The sequence below is a fragment of the Mchenga conophoros genome, linkage group LG22, assembly GCF_057382185.1.
Source record: "Mchenga conophoros isolate Kocher_MC1m ecotype Shallow Benthic linkage group LG22, M_conophoros_male_GT1.1, whole genome shotgun sequence".
In the NCBI taxonomy this organism is placed as follows: domain Eukaryota; kingdom Metazoa; phylum Chordata; class Actinopteri; order Cichliformes; family Cichlidae; genus Mchenga; species Mchenga conophoros.
The window spans coordinates 19696342-19721008 of NC_140546.1; the positions used below are offsets into that span (position 1 = coordinate 19696342).

Sequence of the window (24667 nt, forward strand, 5' to 3'; positions counted from 1 at the left end):
GCAGTGCAATTAGAAAAAGACTGAACAAGTATGGCCTGTTTGGAAGGGTTGTCACAGAAAGCCTCTGCGCTCTAAAAAGATCATGTCTGCACAGCTTTTCTCCAAATGTAGACAAACTTACCCACTTTGTCTCATCTGTCCGAAAGTATGTTGTTCAAAAAGTCTTGTGTTTTGTTTAGATGCAGCTTTATAAATATAAAACAGCATATGAGCGCAAACGACTAATACCAACGATAAAGCACTGAAGTGGAAGGGTGACAGTTTGGGCTTGTTTTGCAGCCACCTGGGCACTTTGCAGAGATTGAGTTGACCATGAACTCCTCTGTGTACCAAAGTATTCTGGAGTCAAATGTGAGGCCATCTGCCTGGCAGCTAAAGCTTTGCTGAAACTGGACAGTGATCCCAAGAAAATCAGCAAATCTAAAAAAAAAAAATAAAATGGCTGAAAAAGAGTCAAGATGCTGCAGTGGCACAGACCAGATTGAAAGGCCGTGGTGGGATCTTAAGAGAGAAATAAGTTTAAGGAGACCATGTAGCAAAGCCAGAAATGGTAGGTTTGCTGTACAATATGTACTGTAAACACTAGCTTCTGTAGCAGGCATGATTCATGCAAACAGTCTTATGTAAGACGGTGTGGTTATAGAATCAAGTTTAACTTTATTACAGCAATTTAAAGAGCTCACAGGCTTGCATCAGACCACTGCTGTATAGGGGACTGGCTGTAGCCTTAAAGGCCTCTGGATGATTGCTAATAAGCAACCATACACTGTACCTCACACATCACACATGCTTCCAAATTAGGAAATGATCAGTTTTTCTTAGTTTCTCTCACCGTTTCGGACTTTTCTCTAACAAGATTGTGAACAGCATTCTTCTCTTGGGAGCCAGCCAGACTAGAAACCAATGTAAATGTATTGAAAACGGCGTCACTGACTCTGTTATCATCGTTCAAAACAGGAATGACCCCAGGGAAGTGAAGGTGGGAGATGCATATGCAACTTTCATATCACTTTCACTGAAAGACAGAGGTCGGAACAGTGGGAGTCGGAAGTTAAAATATTACATAACAATTTTTATTTTTTTATTTATTTATTTATTTTTTTCCCCCTTAGGGACTTCTTTCTTTGATCTAAAACCCTGGTGTTATGGTAATTTGTCATTTTAAAATTGAGATTAACCAGCACAGAAAAAAGATTGAAAGTATTGGACATGTCAGGAATGAGGTTGATCTTGAGCAGTATCACAACTGAAGTAGGTCACCCAGAACAGTTCTGCATAACAGATTCAGCAGTCACATATTAATGGCAGTCATTAGTTGTTCATTGACCTTTTTTTTTTTTTTTTTTTTTTTTTTTTGTGTTTTTTTTTGGGTCATTGTTTTTTTTTTTTTTTTTTTGTTTTTTTTTTTGTTTTTTTTTTTGTTTTCCCCTCTGGCATAAATTCGATTTCAAGATGAGAAGGATCCACCTGGTCATGTGAATCCACATTTGTTTAAACAGGCTGCCATGACATTATGGGCAATATGCCTAGGACCTTAACCTAATATTTGTCTGGGAGAGAGTTGGGCACAAGTTCACTACCATCACTTTGCTCATTTTCTGTCTCATTTTTTCCTTGCTAACATTCCATGTTATCCCATTTTGCTATCTTGCCTAGAACCTTCGGAAGATGGAAGGGGAGACTCAGGAAGAACCTGTTAAAGACCTCAATGAGCTGCAAAATGCAGACTGGGTAAGAAGATCTACTTGGTACATCAATTATCACTTTAAGGCAGGAATGTCAAACTCATTGTACATCATGAGCCACATGCAGTCTACTTTGATCTTGAGTGGGCCAGACCAGTGAAAGGCATTGCAAATGCATAAGTGCATCACTAACCGTGCCGCTTGTATTCCAATCAGGCACGGTTCTGGGTACAGGTGATGAGAGATCTAAGACACGGTGTAAAGTTGAAGAAGGTCCAGGAGCGCCAGTACAACCCACTACCCATAGAGTACCAGCTCACACCCTACGAGATGTTGATGGACGACATCCGTTCAAAACGTTACAAGCTGCGGAAAGTCATGGTGAGGGTGTTTGGAGTTTTTTTGTTTTCGTCCTCTGTGTAGTTCAAAGACAAGCGATGGTTTTGTTCTGTAGCGTGACCTTCCATTTTTTTTTTTTTTTATCACGTCTTCATGTTACTTTTAATGTCTTCTCCCAGGTGAATGGGGACATTCCTCCACGGTTAAAGAAGAGCGCACATGAGGTCATTCTGGAGTTCATCAGGTCACGACCTCCTCTCAACCCTGTGAGTCGTGCAGAACACGGTGTCAGTAATTAGTATGGAGGCTCAAAATCAATAAAAATACATGAATTTATTAATTTGCAATTACACACAATAATATTGTATTTGATAAATATATATATACACACTTTTAAATGTATTATCTCAAACAAATTTTGGCATTAATCTAAAAATATGTCCTGTTTATTTGTTGCTTGATTAGCTCTCGGTCACACAAAACTTGAAACCAGTCAGTAACCAGGCAACCACTGGTCAACAGGAAAGCAGTTGGTGAGTGGTTGTTCACGGTCGCTAGGGAAAATTGGTTGCAAAGCCATAAAGCTCATTTTTCTGCAGTTTTCCCATTTTAGTGGTCCTGGTTGCCAGGGCGCCCACTGCCTGTCTCTTAAGTTGGATTTGATCTTAGTTCTCTAGTGAACCCTTAATGGGCTTTAGCCATTAGCCAGTCAACCAATAGTACAATAGTACCAATTGTAGTATGCTCAAAACACACTTTAAATTATAGCTCGTTTAAGCTGCATCCGTGATAAAGTAATAATTTTTTTTTTTTTTAATGGATATATAGCTTTGTTTAGGGAAAAAAAACTTTTGTGAGCAAAATAAACAAGTAAATAAATAAAATGACAGATATAGAAGCAAAATAAAGCAGACATATAATATTGCATTTATAAAAAAAAAAAAAAAAAAAAAAGCAAACAAATCTTCTGTTATACACTAGATTTGACATTTTAATGACATCAGTTTAATTATTGAATCCTAAATTTACTTTAAAAAAAAAAACTTGGTCCTTTGTAGCATGTGTCATGTATGTAATTGGTATAGTATTTAAGTATACCTCATGTACTCCACTTTCAGTACAGTAAAATTGAACTTGGACAGTGACGTGACAATTGTCGTCTATATTCAGCACAGCTGTGAAAACACTGAAGTCCGTGACATCAATATTTAGTTGTCACTTATGATACCAGTACCCTGCCATACACGATGCTGCAGATGCCAGATGGCTGAGTGTGAATGTTGACACATGCAAGTCTATCATTGCTTTTAGCTAAATGATTAATTTTGACTGAGAAAATAGCTGAACGACGTCATCACGCACTCTTTCAGAGCAGAGGTGTGAGAGGAAAATCTTGGTAATCAAGTACGCACTCCTGATTGTCACGACAGGTCTCTGCTCGCAAACTCAAACCACACCCTCCGCGTCCCCGGAGCCTTCACGAGCGACTGCTGGAGGACATAAAAGCAGAAAGGAAGCTGAGGCCGGTTTCACCCGACATGATCCGCAGAAACCGCCTGGGTGAGATGACGATTACACAAACCCACGCTCAGAAATGATTCTACTTATGGCCTGACATATAAGCACGAACTCGCACTGCTCTGACTCACATGCAAATGTATTGATCTTTAGAAGAAATCTCTCTGGGGGAGCGTTGTTCTTAACTTTCTGCATGACAGCTTTCAGTGAACCTAACCCATCCACTCAGGACATAAAACATTATCCATGAATTAATCATTCTTAACTGCAGCCATCACGAGTACTCGAACAGCCTGCTTCCTGCATCGATCTCCTCGCTTTATTAAAGGTGTCAGTGTTTAAACAAGGATCATGCTGACTGCAGCTGTGAGCCTTCATGTCTTTAGTATAGCTGTTACTGCAGTTGCCCAAAGATGCCCAGGTCTCTGTGTGTGACCTTAAGTGACATTACTCATTATGTAATGCAGTGCCTTTTGAAGTGAGCAGTACATAGGTCGTAATCCTCTTTTAGTATATAATGGTTATACATGGACTGAACATGGTTTCAATTAAAGCTAAAAAAGCAGCAGTCTTTACCATTCAGTGTTCTGTGCAGTTCATAGACCAATCCCTTTGTAAGTGACTTCAGTAAACTAATGTTCAGTTGTTGCATAATCGTACATATGGGGCAATTCTGTTAAACTGTTTATGAAAATCTGAGATTATGGAGCCGTTGTGAACGCATGGACGTGTTAAACTGGGATGATTCTGACATCATCGTCCATTATAACATAACATTTTCTTTGTTTTCTATTTTGCTTCCTTTCTTTCCTTTTTTTCCTCCCAAATATGGGCATATCTGTCAGTCATGCGACCCCTTAGCATGTCTCACAGCTTTGACTCATCAGGTAAAGTTCATGTCACCTGTTATGTTCTATCCTATTGTTGTGCCCGTGTTTTATTCTAGGCTATTTTTTAGGATTTAGATTCTTGCTTCTCCCTGATTTAAACACACCCCACATACTTCACGCTTGTGTTGTACAAGTGCATTTATGACACACTACTGTCACTTACTGGCTGTTTATTATAAAGACACTTTCTGAAGGTGAGAGGAAAGATGGGTCAGCACAGTGCACCTTAATCTTAGGATGCGTGAAACTGTGTTGGTAATGTTCTGTTGCTGGGGTGATTTTTGGGGCAGCCTGTGGACACAATAAACGTACAAACTCCAGAGAGGGAGGGGATATATTTTAGGGGAGATGCTAGTCACAGAGGCTGTCTGTGGTATAGCTGTTATGAGATGGCAATTGGGCCAGAGCCAGTAAAGTGAGATTACAAATCATCACTCTCTCTACAGCTTGCCTCCCGTGCTGGTCATCCTAATCCTCCCTCTCAATGTGAAAAGTGAAAGAATTATGTAACGCTGCTGTCAGCAGCCTAACCCCTTAGATAAATGGTTGGGAATGGGAGATGACTGTTCGAATGTAGCGTTACAGTTCACGAGGTGACCACAATCCAAATTATGTACGAGAATAACTTTTAGCACTGTGGCTGCACTCATTGTCTTTCCCTGCTTCCTCCCCCGCACTTCCCTTCGTACGCCTCTCCCTCTGTGCTTTCTAGTTTACGCACAATGTGTTTAAGCTTTAATATAGACCACTATCGCACAGCGTCCTGTTAATTCACACCCGGGGTCTGTACTATGAAGCGGGCTACAATTGTGATTGCGCAAAGCGCTGTCAGTCGCAGGTTTTCACATCTCCAAGTCAACCCAGGTTTTCTGATTCCAGCTAGAGGTGGTTTAATTTACATAGAGCTGCATACTTCTCGCAAGGATGGATAGATAGATAGACACATACATGTGGATATATATAAATTGTGAATCTCAACCTCCTTATTCTTTATGGCCCACACTCTGAGACCCACTGGATTAATGTGTCCCTGAGATTTACTCTTGGGTAAGGCTGTCTTAAGTTTATTTTTCCAACTGCAACCCAGGTGGTGTTAAAGGCTCAAAACTACAGGGCAGCCTTCCAGATCTTCTCGGACCCCCCCCCCCCCCCCCCCCCCCGAGTTACCTCGCTAAGCCCGCAAATGCTGCTTCATTGTACAGGCCCTCTGCTCTGACAGATGCTTGTCGCTGTCGAGTCCTCCCCGTGGTTCTAGTCTGGTGTTTGTTAACGTCTGTGTGAGCTTCGACTGAAGGTTATATTCCCTTAATTCATCTGCAGGTGCAGGGAAAAGCATCAGCACTCCTCAGGACTTGTTCCGCAGCTCAGGTAAAGCACACACGGACCGGCGTGTCGTGGCAACTTTGGAGTCTGTGTGACAAAGCAGGAGTGTCGTGAAAATGAGTGAGGGGAAATTGATGAGAAAATCTGAACCGTTGGCATGTGGCTGAGGTTTATCTTCCTCAATTCTGCCTCTGTGGTGTCCTGTCATAACACTGTAAAGAAGTCTTTAATACCAGCTACTGAAGGAGTTGACTCGTGATGTGTGGTTCATGTGTACATGTGACATCTGTAACAGTGTCTCTGTTTATTATGTTGGACGCTGTATCTTCCCGCTTTAATTGACTGTGTTTGACCCACAGACACTCCTGATGCTCGGAGGAAGTTGACCTGCAGCACCCATTCACTGTCCAGCAGCACAGCAGGACCAAATCAGGGCGGCGGGCAGGCGCTTAGCCAGAGAAAGAGGGTGCTCAAAGCGCCCACGCTGGCGGAACTGGACGGCTCAGATTCCGATGTAAGATGTCTGACTCGTATGATTGATTGCAAATGATCATGCGTGTCATGTGACTTCATCAGAATCTTGGTTATTATGCCAAAAGAGCAACAAAATTATACACAGTCCTATTTGGTGCAAAGAAAGAAAACAAACCATCTTAACTTTTTCATGCACAAAATTAAAAAGGAGAATTTCTAATAAGCAGTATAAAACAAATATTTAAAAAAAATAGATATGTATGTGATGGCTTCTTGAGCTCAGAGCATCATTATGTCTAAAAGAATCTTATTCCACAACATTGCTATAATATGGTTAAAGTGACGTTCTGATTTAGTAGCTAAGCTCTCACAATTATTAATGACACGTTAATAATAGGCACACAAACTTGATTGTGGTAGTTATGAATTTTCGATGAATTGCTAATATGTCGTTTTCTGGATGACAGGAGGAAACCACACGGAGCAGCTCCAGCATGTCCACGTCTTTGATAGAAGACACGTCTCCTGACTCCGTCGCAGCCACGAAGGGTATTAACTTTTGAACATAGTGTATTACACAAATTAAATGTTCCCTCTCTGGCAGACTTTTTCATGCATATTTGTGTCCCATGTCTCCAGCTCCAAAGTTCCTGCCTGTCTCCGCCACTCCACAGCCAGACAAGCGACAATCTTCACAGAGGCGGCACTCTATCGACAAGGAGTCCCCTACCAGCGTCAGGCCTTTCTTACCACCATCCAGACAGAGCTCAAAGTCTTTGGTACGTTACCTTGTGGAGGCTATTTCTATTGGACTCTGTTTATGACAGATCTTTATCATCTAAATGATTTAAAAAAAAAAAAAAGTAAATATAAAAGCAGATACTCGGAAGCATTTCTGAATGCAGTTCATGACCCACCAGTTACATCGATTAACAGCACCAGACGTACAATACGTCTGTTGAATTTACTCCTGTCCTGTGACCGGCCATTGGTTTGCAGTGAGGTCACTGGTTTTCTCTGACTCTGAGCGTGGTCCTATGATTCTAGTGAAGTTGATGGATCTAATTGAAAGCACAGGACAGCGCTGTATGAAAAGGATTTAGGTCAAGTTGGTTTATTCTCACTATTTATGTATTTCTTTTCCTTTTCCTCCCCCCCCCCCCCCCCCAAAACACTGCCAAACCCAGATCTTCTAATTAAGCCAGACTCAACTTTTAAAAGTCTGTAGTGATGCATGTCAAGAATTAGAAGGCTTTCACAGAGAGAACTTCATATTTTAAATCTTTGATCCCTAATCCTTTCCAGAATCTTTCATAATTAGTGACAAATGTTGCTGATTCTGTTGTTTCCATTAAAATCTGTCCAGTTGACAGTAGAAACAACAAACAGTGACGAGATTAATCTAAGACATCTTTGATGAGTCACTTTTAAAAGTTGGAATAAAAAGTTACTGTTCATTAATACTAGGATGTTAACTCTTTCTCCCTCAGATTCCTGCTACGGGTAACCCTCGTTTCTCTTTCTGAGTTAAGCAGTTTGTCTTATTTCAGACCTGTTTCCAGAACAAAATGATTGAGTGTGCATCAGAAGTTGGTGGGAGGGATTTCTGCCTGTGCAGCTTTTCCCTGGTTTAAAACACCCTCTCAAACTTCATTCATATAAGAAGCTGAAGCTCTTTAGTTAATGTAGAACAGTCAGGTCTTTGTTGCATCCCCTCCCTTTCTCGTACTCCTGTTATATCTCATTTACATGTTTACTCTGATTAGCCATCTTCTTCCAAAGACTCACTTTAAATTATTTCTTATTTTCAAATGCTACAGCTAATGACGGATCCCAGTGGCAAGGTAACTAGGTCAATTTCCTGTTTATCGATTTATTTATTTATTTGCAATGTCCACTAATCCTAACAATTAGTACTAAGGAATGCATGCATGCACGCAAGGGAGAAAGTGATTTAAAGGAATGCCATGCCAAGTATTATGGCAGGAATGCCATAATACTAAGTGCAATAATCCTTTCTGTCATCGTTGTATTTTTACTCAGTTGTATATAGTATTTGTATTCTATTTTTATCTTATTGTATATTTATTTTATTCTACTGTATATAGTATTTTATTTTATTTTATTCTATTCTGTACAGCTGTGTACTGTATTTATTCTTATTGTATTCTAATTTTTGCCTCATAACTTTTGCACTGTCCACTTCCTGCTGTGACAAAACAAATTTCCCACGTGTGGGACTAATAAAGGTTATCTTATCTTATCAAGGTTGGAAGATGCAGCCTAAAGCCTATCACTGTATCCGGCTTCTTCAAAGCTGTTTTTTATTGCTAGATGTACTCTGTGTGGTTTAGTTGAGGGAGCTGGCCGTATAGTGTGCGCAAGAGGCAGCACACAAGCTTTGTACTAGGATTTGGCAGAGACCGAGGTCTATGTGAGGACACCTGATTGGGTGAAGTTCAGGTGGGGAGCGGATGTGTGAAAGGATTTTAATGGACTGAAAGGAAAGCTGCAATGTCAGTGAACAGCCTTCCTTTTGAGGGGTACATTGAGATCAAAAATGAAATGTCAAGCCAGATATATTTGTTAAAAATTAAGTAATCCTATGTGCTCATGCATGTTTGAATGTGATGATGTAATCCAGAAGTTTTTTTTGTATATCTTTTTATTAGATTTTATGCTTGGTTACAACGTTGGCTGTAAGCTGATGACAGACCACCTAATGGGTTCATGCAGTTCTTGTATTAAATTTTACTGAGCGTACTGTGTGTGATTAGCTCGTTGGAATATAAGGTCTTGCTTCTGTTTAAATATCCTGTTCCCTCTGTCTGCTGGTCAGGTGGATGCCGGCAGTGGTGCTCAGGGCTCGGTATGTCGCCACTACTGCAAAATATCAAATTGTATCACCTCCAAGCACTGTGTGGGGGAACCATCCTGAATGGCGTCTAATTCAATCGGCTTGTTTTTTAGATGAATGGGACCTTGTGTTGTAACTGCTTGAGTGAATGCAACATCTGTGGCGTACTGAAAATAACTCAGGGAAGATTATATATATGAGGCCAGATCTTATACAAGCACTCAATCCCAGTAAATGATGATGATCAGTAGATGTGCTCCCTGAGACATTTTCCCCCCTGTGGACTTCTTTTGTAAAACTCCAGATGAGAGCTCAGCTGGCACCATGATGGGGGATTCTCTTACAGATTGTTTCCTTGGAAACATCTGGTGAATAACAGGAGCTCAAAAACGTGTTTTTGACAGAGAATAAAGCAAATCTGGATTAAAGTAAAGAAATCCTAGAGTTGTGGTTCCAGCATGGGAGGTGTTGTGTTGCATCACATGGAGGTTCTGCATTTATTTTCACAGCGGCGGTGTGAAACTGCCATTCTCACATCTCGTTGCATGTTTAGGTGATGTGGTGTGCAGTGGGGCATTTTTGTTTGGGTTTGTCAAACACATCACTGTCTGTGTGTTTGTGAGCATGGTTTGATGATGTGATGCATGTTTCCCCCGCAGGAGGAGTTCTGTTATCCGGCGGAGTGTTTGGCTCTGACGGTGGAAGAGGTGATGCACATCAGGCAGGTCCTCGTCAAGGCCGAGCTGGAGAAGTTTCAGCAATACAAAGAAGTCTACAACGCTCTCAAGAAAGGAAAGGTACAAAACCACCTGTAAACTTATGGTTTTCTCTTAAACTGATAATTTGTCACATTGATTTTGAAACGCTAGTGCACCTTCCTCACCTCAATTTTTGTCCTCCCCTGTCCAGCTTTGCTTTTCTTGCAGGATTAAAAGGTTCTCCATCTTCACCTGGTCCTACACCTGCCAGTTCTGCAAAAGGTAATTTGAATCGCTGTTAAAAGGACAGCTTGACTTAAAGAGGGAGACTCCAACATTTAAACAAAGTCTGTATTTGACACTGATTCCCAAATTTATAGTTTTCCTGTTTACGTACCAAACATACCCAATTGACCTCATATCAAACAGCCACATGCCCAGCACATCCTGGCTGGTATTTCATTAGTCGATAAATCTACTGGATGCATATGAGTAGTTCTACATTTTTCATTGTTTTTCTTCAAACGCGTACGTTATTTAAAGTGCTTTCTGCACTGCAGAAGTCTGAGTCGAGACTAAAGAAACCAAACTATCTACTGTAGGAGCTCGTCTCTCTGGCTCTGCTGCATTAGTTTCTGTTTTAAGCTTTAAGTGACAGTTTGACAGGAGTGCAGTACAAAATCAGTGAAGTGGTTTTCACGAATTTCCAGCTTATCAGTTTTTTAAATTTTTTTCAGACCTGTGTGTTCCCAGTGCTCGAAAAAGGTACGAGACTGTCAACTGCTACTTGAAACATCAGTTTAGTATTTGACACTCATTCTTTAAGACCTACATGAGCCTTTTTAGTTCAGTTGTTTTGTATCTCTTTGCCTCAGATGCGGCTGCCGTCTAAGCCCTATTCCACACTGCCTATCTACTCTCTGGGTCCCAGTGCTGTGGTTAAAGAAGACACAGGCACATCTGCCCCAGCTGAGCCAGACAAGCAGCCGTTTGGGTCTGCGCACACCCGGCACAGTCTGCGCAGAAGGTGACTTAATAATCGGCAGCATCATCGTGTTGTGGCTGCGACTGCTTTCCTGTGTGTGCACAGATATTCACTCAGTTGTCTCTGTTTAGGTTGTCCAAGCACAGCATCAGCAAAGACGGGCGGTCGCAGGATGAGCTAGAGCTGCCCAAGGAGCTCACTGAGGACTGGGTCACCATGGAGGTCTGTGTGGACTGCAAGAAGTTCATCACAGAGATCATCACCTCCAGCAGGCGCAGCCTGTGCGTGGCCACCAAGCGGGCCCGCCTCAATCGCAGAACCCAGTCGTTCTACATGTCGTCGTCCAGCTCTGTCAACTTCAGGCCTTCGGAGCGAACCATCAATGAGTTGTAGAACATCGGACTGGTCGGTGCACTTTAAGTTAAGCTTTGTCATTCAATTAAAAAAAACAAACAAATAAAACAACAACAAAAAAACCAACAAAAAACTCCAAAACAAACAAAACCCCCCCCCCCCCCCCCCCCACAGTGATGTGTGTACATAAAGTGGAGTTTCGCAAAGAAGTAAGAAGTGACCATGTGGCCGGTCCATTCCAAGCTAAAGCTAGTAAAGTTTCTGATACTTCATCCTCCTCTCAGATTGGCTGAGAGGAGGGATGCAATGTGGGTCACAGAGAGCAGCCGAGCTTCTGCATGTGGGTGACGTTATCGAGCTGCTGATGTCACCATCATGAACCGGGGTAAGGATGAGTGGGAGCGAATGACACAGAAAGCCAAAAGGTGCAGTGGTATCGTGTAAATAGTTCAAAGGCCCAATCATAGTAGGTTTTCCAGTTCCTGTTTACGTCTAGCACTCAGGAAGAACAAACGATTGTCTTTTGACAGAAATGCACTGTAGATCTTCCCGTCAGGTCTGCTGGGGTAGATGTCTGCCAGTCCCCTGCCCCTCTGATTCTTCCAGCAACACTTATGCCAAAAGTTACATCTCTTCTTTTTTTTTTTTTTTTTTTTTTTTTTTTTTTAAAAGCCAGTTTAAATGTATATTTGCTATGATCTCATGTGGCTGATACAGCACGTTGAGGGGTTAAAAATAGCCTGGTTATTTTTCTGGGTGGGTTTTAGTATTTAATTAAATGTATAATCAATTCTGTGCCTGGTGCCAAAATGTAATTTCTTTCTCTGAATGCCTTTTGTAGTTACGGACCTACTGTGCATAAGGTTTGGTTTCTCACCATTCAGGCTGGCAATAGAAGCACAGACGTGTTGGGTTCGTGAGTGTGTACATGTTGTATATCTTAACTGTTCCAAAATTTGATTTAATATAAATCTGTAACAAAGTATAATTTTACCACGTTTTAGGATTTCTGCCTCAAGAGTTTCTTTATTGGAAAAAGTTGTTTATTATTATTATTATTACTATTATTATTAATGTTATTATGTTTCTGTCAATATAATAAAGTTTTATTTCTGTTCTTGTATAGTTTATAAACTTCTCAGTGTTATACCCTTCTAAATCACAAATAGCACTTTTACTGGATCAATTTATTGTTTATTTTTGTTCATTTGTCTTAAATGATTATGATTTATAATGTTTTGTTTCACCTCTTGGGGGTTCATAGTGCCATTTTCCCCACAGTTCATGAATGAAAATGTGTTTGAGCGACTTCTGGCTGCTTCACAGGAAGGACTAATTACTGAATCCACTAGAAACACACCACTGAATTGAATGTAGGCACTTTAAGTATAGGACTGTCATCCTTTACCAATATTTTAGCCTTTTCAAATCACACAGTCTCACACGTGTTCAAAGTGTGTGTTTTGGGGGTAAAAAAAGTTGTTACAAAATGAACACAAATCTTAACCAGGCTGTTCGACGATGATGCCATGTTCCAATGAAATAGTCCATCTGATAAGTTTTATTTTAGAGATCTGTAAAGGAACGTGTGCATGCTGTACTGTTTTTTTTTTTTTTTTTTTTTTTTTTTTTTTGTTTATCAAGGAAATTCTAATAAAATCATCATGATTCTTAAGTCTGACTCTGTTGCCCTGTTACAGAATTCAGCCTTATATGCCTGCAGGCTTACAGAGCACTGTGCAAACCTGTGTTAGGCAGCAGAGGGCGATAGAGACAAAATAAAAATGAAACTGGTTTCCTCTCCATCAGCCTGCAGACACCAGGACATCAGGTGGTAAAGGATCTGTATTGCAGACAGATCCACAAGTTTTTCTGTACCATTTGTATCATCATCCATTTTCAGAAGCTTAAAATTAATTGAACAATTGACCGATAACAAATGTTGAACTCACTTTGAATATTTAACTGAAAAATGAAGTCTAATGAGATGCTGGGACGCATCAAAGTGATGGCAACATTTCTGAATTGGCCAAATAAAAAAGGAATGCATTCAATATTAAAAGACCATGTAAGAACACTGAAGTAGATGATGACAGAATTATTTTCATGGTTAAGAAACGCAAATAACCTCTGACCGAGTCAAGAACACTCTTGAGGAGCAAACCACTGATTACACTCAAGAACAGGAAGTCCAGATTTGCTAGAAAACATCCTGCACAGTCCAAGAAACATTCTTTGTTCCGGTGACACCAAGATGAAGCTGGATAATGGGAAGAGAAAAGTATGGAGAAGGAGAGAAACCGCTCATGCATACTACACCTGGTCGAGGTAATTTTATGGCATGGGCTACCGCTGCGACCGCCACTGTGTATACATAATATGACTGCTGATTGAAGCAGCTGGACGAATTATGAAGTGTACAGAGCTATACTCTCTGCTCAGATTTAGACAAATGCCGCAAAACTAACTGGACAAAGCTTCACAAATTAATAGCAACCCAAAGTAAATGGCAAACCACAACATGTTCTTCAATGGCCAAATCACTCACCGGAGCTCCTCTCAGGAAAGCAGCTTTTTAGTGACTGAATGCTAAAGTAAAGAGGCAGAGGATGTCAAGGCAAGAAATGCAGCACATCTGGTGGAGTTTACGGATACTAAATATTTAAAACAATCCTTATAATTAAAATTATGTTAGTTTAATCTATTAATTCTGAGACTCTGAAAATGTTAATACAATACATTTGTTAAACCCAATAAACTAAAGCTGAAAGTCTGCACTTCAGTGACTTCAATGATGGATTTTATGAAGCATGTCAGTCATATATATAAATGTATATAATTCTTCTTGCTGCAGTCACTGTGTGTGTTTATGGAGACACACAGAATAGGCAATGATATGCTACCCCTTAATGGGTTAGTAACAGATACTGAAAATAACCTGCCCAGGCCACAGCCTCCCTTAAGGGTGACCCTCACACACTGGTATCTATGGAAAGGTATTGAGCAAACACAGAGTCTGTAAACAATCTGAGAAGGCTGTGTGAGCAGCAGCTCAGTGGAAGGTTTCACTGGGCTTTCTTACATTCTGCTCTGTTTGACTGAGCCGAGCACGTGACTGCCGGTGACATAATCAGAAAAGTCACTGCGTTGGTGGATTCAGCATTTTGAGTTTAGACATTAAGCTCATTTTGCAAGCACGAGTTGTTGAATGCATTCACACAGGGTTACAGAGAGGCATTTAGAGGGACCAGGCTAACAAGGAGCCATTTAACTCAGAGACAGTGATGAAATTTCCATTTGGTTAGTGCTTGTAGGCAAGTTTCAGCATTTCCACTAACACTAATGGACAAGCATTAAAGCGTAAGAGTGAAATCTGATCCCAAATCTCTTCCCCTAAGGTCAGCTTTGCTGGAGGGCTAGTTTTAAGTAGGCCATATACCTTGCAAACAGTGAGCCTCTCAGGGGGGCAGTGGTAACCGGATATGAAGCCTTCATACCAGACGCTCTGCATGAGGAGAATGTGCCCTGAAGGGTCAAGAGGTTGACACTCACATAAAGAAATGCATTCACTACATTCCAGGAACATCCCAATATTTTAATGGGTTTTGCACTGGTGTTTAATGATGTACGGAGAGAAAATGTGTCACCTGACAACCGGAACATGTTTCTGCATTGATGGTGTTCCCTCATGCACGAGGGGGTCGTGACTCAGCTAGTCTGCAGGCAAATTACGAGCCTGCTCAAAATGAAGACCGAGAAGCTGAACTAAGATGCGATTTTGCCACAGCTGATCTGTTTTTATGCGCAGAAAGAATCAATGCAACAAATAAGTTTGACTCTCTCTTTAGTACATAAACACAACATTTATGCACATCGTACAAGTAATACCGCATACAAAAATAAAGAGGAAGTCTCTTAATGTGCAAGTAGCAGCAATGCATTGTTCAGTTGATTCGTGAGAAAGTCTCAAACATTAAGATGTATACCACAAATTGTCCAATAATGGAGCTACCAAGGGCTGGAGCAAAACACTGAATGCATGCTCCATGAGGGACAAGAGGGCTGCAGGACACAGAGGGATGTAATGGCAATCAAAGTCTTGACAGGTAAGGATTTCTTTGTATGACTATGATTTCCCAAATGAATAAAAAAATGAATTCCAGATCAGTTGGTGTGATTGTGCCAGATCACCTTTAGGTTGCCCCTGCAGTCTGATGTAGCCTGTAAACACACAAAAAGTATCTCTAACAACATTTTTTACTCATGGCTGCTCACAGCAGGCCACAGGTTGTCTTTATCTAACGACATTTGCATGCACAGTGAAATATGAATGTAAACCACCATTGAAATATTTGCTCACAGATCTTGGACTGATCCAAAACGTCACATCTTTGCATACTGGTTCTGCCATGTTTTAAGCAGACATCTTAAAAACAGAACAAGCTTTGTTGGGTTTTAACTGAAAATCAACCCCCCAAGACTGGAATAAAGAAAAAAAAGTTCTTCTTTGCAAAACTTCACCAAACATCAGAGCAAGTACAACTTTGCAGTAGCCCTTATTCTCATTAATCAGTTCCCTCTGATACACATCAGGGTCAAGAAGGAATGTATTATTTTTTGACCTATAAAGTGCAAATTATTTAACCAGTTTCAGTTTTGTCAAGAGTTAAGTGCAGCTGCCCTGCAGAGTGACAGGCTGTGTTCAAATATCTTGGAAAATACAGTATTAACACAATTTAGTTTGCTTTATACAAGTGTATCCATCTGCGGAAACAGCTTTTAAAGAGCTGTTTGGATTACATACGTGTCCGAGTAGCTGCCTCTCATCATTTCTGGGGTTCTCGGTTCACTTCCGCCCCAGATGCTTAGAAATGACACCTCTGCATGCCAGCTGAGCTCTTCTTCTCTGATGCAGATGAAAGTCAGCCCGACCTTAAATGCCGCTTTACTGAGCTGCGTGAAAGAATGGTGTCACTCTGACATGGTTTCCCATTTCTGTTAGAAGCCAATAAATAATGGCAAAGGGCAGGTGGAGATTACAATAAAAAGGAGCAAGCCGTGATTAGATGGTGGGTCATGGTGGGTTTGGTCTGTTGGAAACGCAGACTAGTGGGAGAGAGCCGTGGTCGAACAGCTTGTATGGCAGAGAACCTTTAGAGGTCCAAACGTCTGTTTTTGGGTCGTAGCACTCGAAGCAGTCCGAGTCCTCGATGACGTCGTGGCCATTCAGGATGCGTCCACCTGTGACGTAGATCTTGCCGTTGATCACTGTAGCACTGTGATGCATTCGTCGCTCCTTCAGGTTCTCACACTTGAAGAATTTGTTGGCTTTGGTGTCGTAGGCAATCATTCGCGTGGTGTACCCTGGAGATTAGATGGTTGGTAAGTCATAGTAAATTACATATAGTAAACAAATCCCAAAGTCGACCAAGCAGGTCGAAATATGAGTCAAACTATATTATAGGCAATATATTATATATAGTCCATATTTTAGCGTAAAACAGCTGCTGAGAACAACATTTTTTTCTCAGTTTCTTAAAAGTAAAAATGCGTCCTTACCTCCTATGATATAGATCTTGTCGTCTATGACGGCGGCGGGAGCACAAACATTTTTCACAGTCCTTGTCTCTAATTTGGACCACAGATTGCGAGCGATGTGATACACCTGTGTAACAGCACAAACACCATCAATCAGCCTTTTTGGATTTCCTGAGCATCGCAGGCTGTTCTTCACTGAATGCTAACTTTGACTGAAGCCTTCCTTACCTGAATCAGCCTGACTGGGTTCTGCATGGCGTCCTCCCCTCCAAAAACATAGATCTTCTGATCACTGGCTGCAACAGCTGGATGAAGCACGGCTGTGGGCATGGGTGCCATGGCCTCCCACTGGTTAAACATACTGTTATACCTCTCTACTGACTGAGAGATGCGCTTATCTACACCGATGCCTCCTAACACAAAAATAAAGTGCAGGTATGAGACGCTTTGGTGGGCATATCGTGGCTCCAGCATGGGCTCGGCAGTCCTCCACTGGTTGGTTTTGAGGGAGAGTGTGTAAACTGTAGCGCTGACCGAGCTGTCGCCTGATGCCATGCAGAGGCTGAGCCCGCCGAGGACGTAGAGGATACTGTGAATGCACACATAAGCAGCTTTGTAGAGGCGCAAGGGGAGCTTGGCCAACCACTGCCAACGCTGAGTCCTTTCGTCATAGAGTAACGCTTCCCTTGAAGTCTGTTCGTTGTTTTTGCGTCCTCCAACTACCACCAGCGTTTCTCTGCAGGTATAACGTCTCGGTGTGGTCCACAGAGGCTTCAGCTCACGGCTGCACTTGGCGCTGACTGTAAGCATAAGGCGACGGACTGACTCGATTATCTCAGTGCAAAGGCTGGAGCTCTGCACCAGTGGATCATTGGCAATGAACTGGAAGAGGTAAGTTGGGTGGATGTAGCGCAGACGGACTTTCTTGAAGAGATCGTGGATTGCGCCCCTTCGTGAGAACGGGTCATGGTGGATCCACGCCAGCAGGGTCTCAAACACTTGTTCCTCCTCAGCACAAAGTCGGTCGTCTTCTAGGTAACACATGAGCTCCGGGAGAGACAACTCACAGAAATCTTCTGTAGCGGCCACGTCAGAGAAGGACCTCACAGCCATCTCCTTGGCCCTCTCCTTCAAGCTCTCACAGTGAAGTATCTCAGACAGTCGGATCATGCTCAGGCAGTTTTCCGGGCTCAGCTGCTCCTGGAGGAACACAGAGCAGGCTTCAAAGAGGCTTCCGTAATGAAGCATGGAAGCTGCCTGCATGAGTGGGAGCACAATGTCCATGGTGATGGTGATGCAGCCCGTATAAACATAGTCCACAATGCCAATGAGCACATTTGAAGAGATTCCCTTCAGATTCACGCGGGCCTGGCTGCTCTCCAGAAAGTTACTGCAGAACATGGCGCGGAAGTACGGGCTGCTGGACACCAGGACGTTCCTGTGGCAGGGGATCTCCTGGTGTTCAGTGCAGAGCAGGACGTCCGTCAGGATGCGCTCCTGCCGGAGGACGTTGAGCTTTGCGAGTAGGTGAGAGGGAAGTTCAGCATCTTTGAAAGAGAAAACATCTTGTGGTCTGGTGGCCATTCTGCACAAGGGATGACAAAGCAGGAATCATTTTGTGACTGATGTCGTATTTTTGTTTTCCAATGGGAGAAAGTGGATGACCGGCTATGCTGATGATGTGTGATGTGATGATCTACATAAATATTAGTGACGACCACAGTTTTTAAAATTTGCTTGCATCTTACTCTCTGTGTACCATCCTCCTCTGTCACACTAACCATGTCCTTCACTACATCCATCAAACATTTTTGTTTTTCCTCTTTTCCTCATGTATTCCTAATATATCCAATGTCCCTCCTCTGCACGTGTCCAAACCATCTCAGCCTTGCACCTCTAGCTTTGTCTCTAAACTGCTCTACCTGAGCTGTCCCTCTGATTTCTGGTCAGTCCCAGTGAAAATATTGACATCTTTACCCTGCCACCTTCAGCCCAGCCTCCTGTCTCTTTGTTTGTGCCACCATTTCCACACTAAACATCACAGCAGGTCTCACTACCATCTTGTAAACCTTCACTTCACTCTTCTGTCACAAATCACACCTGACACTCGTCTCCACCCACTCCACCCCGCCTTCACACTCTTCTTCACCTCTCTTGAGCACTGTCTGTTGCTTTGGATGGCTGACCCCGGGTTTTTAAACTCATCCACATTCATGACCTTTTACACAGTGAAGCTGTGTAAAAGGTCATGAGGCCACACACATTATTCTGTTTTGCTCCTCCTGACTTTCATTCCTCTTCTCTCCAGTGCATACCTCCACCTCTCCAGGCTCTTTTCCACCTGCTCCCTCCTCTCACTACACATCACAATGTCATCTGGAAACATCATAGCTCATGAACTGACCTCATCTGTCAACCTGTCCAACACCACTGCAAGCGAGAAGGGACACAAAACCAATCCCTCATCCCACCCCCACCTTGAAACCATCATTCACTCCTACCATACATGTCACCGGTGACCTCATACATGTCTGCTGCTCCTTTCATATGCTTTCTTTAGCTCCACAAAGACGCGGTGCAACTCCTTCCGACCTCTACACCTCTGCTTCACATCTGTAGAGCTCTTTCTCAGCATGAAGCCATACTGCTGCTCACTGATCCTCACATCTCTTCTTATCCTAGCTCCAACAAGTCTTTCCTCGATCTTCATAGTCCGTCTCATCAGCTTCATCCCTCTGTAACCCTTGTTCTTGAAAATCAGTACCAGTACACTTCTTCTCCATTGCTCAGTCATCCTCTCACTCTCCAGGACCGTGATAGCTGCCCTCATTTCCTCCTTTCTAATCCTCTCCTTCCTGATTTACTAAACGTTCTCCATCCATCCTCCTCTCTAATATTCTTTATTCATGAGCTCCACAAAGTGCACCAATTAGATTCACAAGTGTGATTTTAATAAATTTGTATTTGCAACAACTTAATCATGCATGCTTCGAAAACCGTGTGATCTGGTTCATAACAAAGCCTTTCACTTATTCGTCTCCTCTCAAACTCTTAAACCTCCCACGTAGCAGCTGTCTTTAATGTGAATGACTGACACAGATTTCTGTTCCAAATCCTGTCTAAATGATCTCACAGGATTCGTGTGCCATTAGGGCTTATTTCAGTAATCAAGCTGCCCATCATCACTAACATAAACAGAACTGTATCAGCGGACCATCTGTGTTTGTCTCTGCAACCCATCTCTCTCTGGACTGGCCTCACAGTCTCTCTTGTTATTTTTTTCTATATGTCATGTTTTCTCTCTTAGTCCCAGTGTGTCTCTCTCTGGCTGGAGGGTTTGTGGTGATCCTATTGTTTAAAGAGCATGAATTTCATTGGGCTATTAGCAACATTAAGTCTTCAAATCATCTCCGTGCCAGCTACCGATTTACTCCCACTTACATGGTCCAGCCTGTCTGATATATTTAGACCACTAATCATTATTGTATATTATTAAATGCCAATAGCTGTGAGTGGCATTTCACGACTGGGAGTTTTAACTCAGACTTCAAACAAGAGCTGCTGGTGGAGCTGCAGAACCTCTCATGATAAACTGCATCTGAATTTAAAAATAATCCATCTGCACCTTAATCACTTAGTCAACAGTGGTGATGGTGATGAATTGATCATGTACACAGCTTAAATTATTACACTTTTAACAGACCGTTTATAGCATGGCATCATATTTTTGAGAAACATTTCCAGTCTAAATAAAGAAATGTCATAAAATGCAATGACTCACTCCTTTAAATGCCCAATAAACAAGAGGAAACGTTTTAACCAGAAAATATAGATTCTTAACTAAGAGTTATGCTAATACAAAAGAAATTTCACATTTGAAGATTTAATAATAAAACTGGAATTAAACTGAGGAGTTTGAGACAAACATCTGTGTGAACAAGATGATTCCAGTTCATCAGCAGTATCTGTGATTAGCTCAGCCCTTACCTCCTGTCCTCGGAGGACCAATATTATCCAAGTCGTCAGTCTTGACAGAAAAAAAGGATTAATTCCAAATGAAAGACAGTTTAAGCATTACTCAGAGAGAAAATGGGTAGTGACTCAGGGAAGGGTTTCCAGTTAGGCGCTGTGGAGATTGCCATGAGGCCACTGTGTACATTCCTACAGCTAAGAATAGTATCCTGGGCCACTGTGACTCCAGCCGGGCCTCTCATGTGACACAGCGCTGTTTGGTACCCAGCTGCCAGCTTAACAACTCAGCCAGGGTCCAGTGGAGGGAGTGTTTACAATAGCCGCAGGAAGGGGAACCATCACAGGGTCCTGACTCAGGCATTGTTCCCACCCAGGCTGGTCTTTCATCAAAGTGTCCCCGAGCTGCTAACCCTTGTCTGTCTTCTAGTGCCGTCCAAGTTCATCCCTCCTCCTCCTCTTCCCCCTTCCTCATGTGTGTAACCCAGGATGTAGTCAAATATAGAACGGTGCTGATGGGCCACTTTGATCAGGAGAAACAGCTGTAAGAACTGGGCTCAGTTTTCAAGGTGTGGTGGTGTTTCTGTTAGTGTCCATGAACGTGCACAACTGGACGTGACCACTGTTGCTATTAATCACCCGTTTGACAGTTAACTCGTTGCACTGTGTGTGTCAAATCATCAAGAAGTATTTGCCATACCTTTAAGAGTTGAGCAACCAAACGTGGAGGTCCACATTTATATCAGATATCATGAGGTCATCATGTTGCCAAGCAACCACTTAGCTTGGCAACATGATGGCTAAAATGACCCATTACTGGCATTTATGCACCTATAACACCTTATAAAAGTGTCATACAATTTTTATTTTGCATCAGTAACATCTAATTTCTATCCAAAAAGGCTGAATTATGTGTAATGATGTCATTATGTTGCCTGACAACCACATAGCAACTGGCCAAAATGACCTATTATTAGCAGTTATGCATCTCTAAGAGCTTATAAAAGTGTCATATAATTTTTTATTTTGCATCAGTAACATCTAATTTCTATTCCCAAAGTTTAATTATGTATAAAATGATGCATACAAAATGCAGGCTACCTGTTTTGTAGCATTTGTGCACCTGTAGCACCTTATGAAACCATTCTTTTTTCTTTTTTATTTCACGACAGTACATCACTTACATCCACAAAAGCTAAACTACATGCCTGGCAATCACCTAGCAACGGGCTACAGTCACTCATTTTTAGTACATAAACATCTGCCAGTCTATTTTTAAAAAAACTTCTCTCTTTGTGATTAAGTACATCACTTTAAAAACAACACAAACGGACCAAAACCTACTAGCATGAGCATGTACTAGTTTCAAAAATACATGCAAATTTAAAAGCACAGAATACATTACAGAGAAATGTTTTGTTGATAGCGATCGGTGACTCTGAAAGTTGAGGCCTGGACCTCAGTGCATTAGCAGGTGGAGAGTTAACTGTGAGGCTCATAAAATTACAAGCAGTTTATTAGTTAATCACTTTTTGTGACTCCCCTGTGTGTACTCAGAGTGTGAATGAGTCTTACAATAATAAGTACTGTCTCTAGAGGAATTACATGATCAGTACATAAAGAATAGCTGTTGTAAGAAATTTTAAAAAATTGATTATTAGACATTACTTAATAAAACAAGCTGCTGCTGCTGTGAGAAGACATCATGTGAGATGGTTTGAAATGTAAATAAAGTTGACAGTTTGTTTCCTTTCCTTTTTATTATTTACATTAAACACAAGCAGAGGAGAAAAGCTCAGGGTTACAGAAGGTCTGATCGCTGTTCACAAAGCAAAAATGTCCTCTGCAGCTCACAGTAGTAATCAGGTTTGGTATTTATTTTAAGGTGAGTCATTGTTTGCTGTTGCATGGCTACAGCAGATCATACTTAGGCTTCCCCTTGCTGTTAAATCCCACTTTAGCCCCTGCACATTAAAGCCTTGAGACTATGAAGAACTTTAACAGTATATTTTAAAAAATTTATATTTAATTCAAAAAAAGAAACACTATTCTTCCACCTCTATGCTTCTAGTTTAGAAACAATGTGTGTTTTCACAGCTTTTATATCATACTGTAGCCTTAGATGAGGTGTTTCACAAGTAGACAACGCTTTATTTTAAGAGATCACACGCCAGAGAAGGCTGGGGAACACTGTTACAGAAATAGGGTGCAAAGATTTCCTTTCCTTCAGAGATCAGATTGAGCCTCTTGTGATATTTTTTCAAATCAGTCTTGTGTGACTTTACAGAGACATTTAAACCTTCTTTTCCTTATATTATCTGTGAGCTATAATGTCATGAGGATTCTCAATCTGCAGCCCCTTTCTGCACTCCATGGAGTTATGCCGGTTGTCTGCCAGGCAGATGAATTACTGTCATGTTTGCTTAGCGGCATATGACAGGGAACTGAAGTTACATGCAGGCAGATTGAATGACATAGCTGCAAGAAAGTGAGCTGTCAGCAAGCCAGATATCATGACCCAAGAGCAGAAGCCACTTTGGTGTTGCAGTGAAATCTTACACTGAGTCACCAGTCACTAAGAGATAGTTTCATGCTTACACGTCGGATTCCTGTAAGAACAAAACTGCAAATCAAACAAAAAACAACTCATAAAAGCTCCAGGTCAGGGTGCAGGGACAGATTTATGATTTTCTATTTTTAGTTAATCATACCGGCTTCAAACCTGAATTTTGCTTTTGTTTCCACTGCTGAACAATGATCACATTAACCACTCACTGAAATATTAAAATATACTGTATATATTTTCTGACCAGAATAAAGACATGATAACAGACCTACTGGGACAGAAGATATATTATCACACTAAAGGATTTTTTTATGGTGTGAAAATGAGAGAAAGACAGATTGGGGGGACCTAAATAATGAAGGAATTTCTTTTCCAAAAATTATCTCAGGTGATAGAAGTGTTTTAACAGATCATTTTGGCTTTGCACTTTTATGTCTGACAGGAAAACGATGGCAGCATTTCCAGCTACTTAAGCTAATTATAATGCCCTGTGTTAAAGATGACTGTGTAGTTAAATCCACATCAATCCAGAGTTGTGCAGATGCAAACCTGACAATCATGTAGAACAAGAGATTAGAGGCGATAATTTATGTTTTTAACCAAATTTATCTGCAAGTATTGCACTGTGTTTTATTGTATTGTCTTTCTGTGAAGCTAGAGTTGCTCATAAGTGGGACAATGATACTATGACAACATTTTGCCGACGGTTTGTGGATCTGAATGTTAGATACACAGGGGAGACTTGTAGAAAAAAGTGTTATGAGTACTGAAATTGGTTAGAAATAATATAAACATACATGTACTGGACCACTTATCAACACCAATAGTATCATTATATGCTACATCAAAATATCTAAGTTTGTGTGTATTATCATAAATTTTATATTTCAGTAATGTCTCAGTTAAATAATAACCTCCTTTGACCCCCCCCCCACCCCCCAGCTAATAAAGTGGAAGCAATAATAAGATACTGCTGTATCAATATTTTGACCCACACTAAATGCAAATACTCACAGTATGAGTGTGAAAAATATGCTCATAGCCTACAGACATATATAATATTTACTCCAGTTTGAGCAGGATTCCAAAAACATGCAGAGCCCTGCAGGTTTAGACTATTCCTTAGACTTTTCCCTCAAACAAAAGAATATCTTTTCTGCATCATCAGTGATATGGACAGGCTTTGGGAGATGGAGGCCCATCCCAAAATGTCATTGGGATGCCCCCCCAGTCAAAGTGGCCCATCCAGTCAGTCAGACCGGCCCTGACTTTCTGGCTTCACGTCTTCATTAGGATTAAAACAGGCTGCCGTGGGGGTGGAAAATGCTCCACATGTGCTAAAAATACTAAAAATAATGCAGTAATAATCGCACTTTAAGATAAACCATTGATTTGGACGGCGCTAACATCATCTCTCATTTGAAACTCCGCTCTCTCCTGCTCCATTCAGGTCCACGGTCACTCCTCAACA

The 24667-nt window shown here is 41.5% G+C and overlaps 2 protein-coding genes across 9 annotated transcripts in view; one reads left to right on the forward strand and one right to left on the reverse strand.

Annotated features, from left to right (window-relative positions):
- spire1a (spire-type actin nucleation factor 1a) overlaps positions 1–12798 on the forward strand; it is a 33279-nt gene extending 20481 nt beyond the window's left edge. Inside the window, exons 5-20 of one of the 8 annotated variants that reach the window (XM_085261863.1) lie at positions 1657–1731; positions 1902–2066; positions 2204–2290; positions 3455–3584; positions 4388–4429; positions 5753–5800; positions 6115–6269; positions 6697–6778; positions 6869–7008; positions 8050–8073; positions 9069–9098; positions 9746–9883; positions 9996–10066; positions 10522–10549; positions 10660–10811; positions 10901–12798. In XM_085261863.1, the coding sequence (XP_085117989.1) occupies positions 1657–1731; positions 1902–2066; positions 2204–2290; positions 3455–3584; positions 4388–4429; positions 5753–5800; positions 6115–6269; positions 6697–6778; positions 6869–7008; positions 8050–8073; positions 9069–9098; positions 9746–9883; positions 9996–10066; positions 10522–10549; positions 10660–10811; positions 10901–11162 (1629 nt within the window). In that variant the 3' untranslated portion in view covers positions 11163–12798. The remainder of the gene's footprint in view (positions 1–1656; positions 1732–1901; positions 2067–2203; positions 2291–3454; positions 3585–4387; positions 4430–5752; positions 5801–6114; positions 6270–6696; positions 6779–6868; positions 7009–8049; positions 8074–9068; positions 9099–9745; positions 9884–9995; positions 10067–10521; positions 10550–10659; positions 10812–10900) is intronic. The other 7 variants (XM_085261864.1, XM_085261857.1, XM_085261858.1 and 4 more) reach the window with 7 other exon arrangements.
- A 2018-nt stretch (positions 12799–14816) lies between these two features.
- klhl38a (kelch-like family member 38a) lies at positions 14817–21073 on the reverse strand. Its single transcript, XM_085261977.1, has 4 exons — positions 20649–21073; positions 16890–18246; positions 16683–16788; positions 14817–16487 (listed from the first exon to the last, which is right to left on the reverse strand). The coding sequence occupies exons 2-4, from the start codon at positions 18243–18245 to the stop codon at positions 16198–16200; spliced, it is 1752 nt and encodes a 583-aa protein (XP_085118103.1). The 5' UTR covers position 18246; positions 20649–21073; the 3' UTR covers positions 14817–16197.
- Between the last annotated feature and the right edge of the window lie 3594 nt (positions 21074–24667).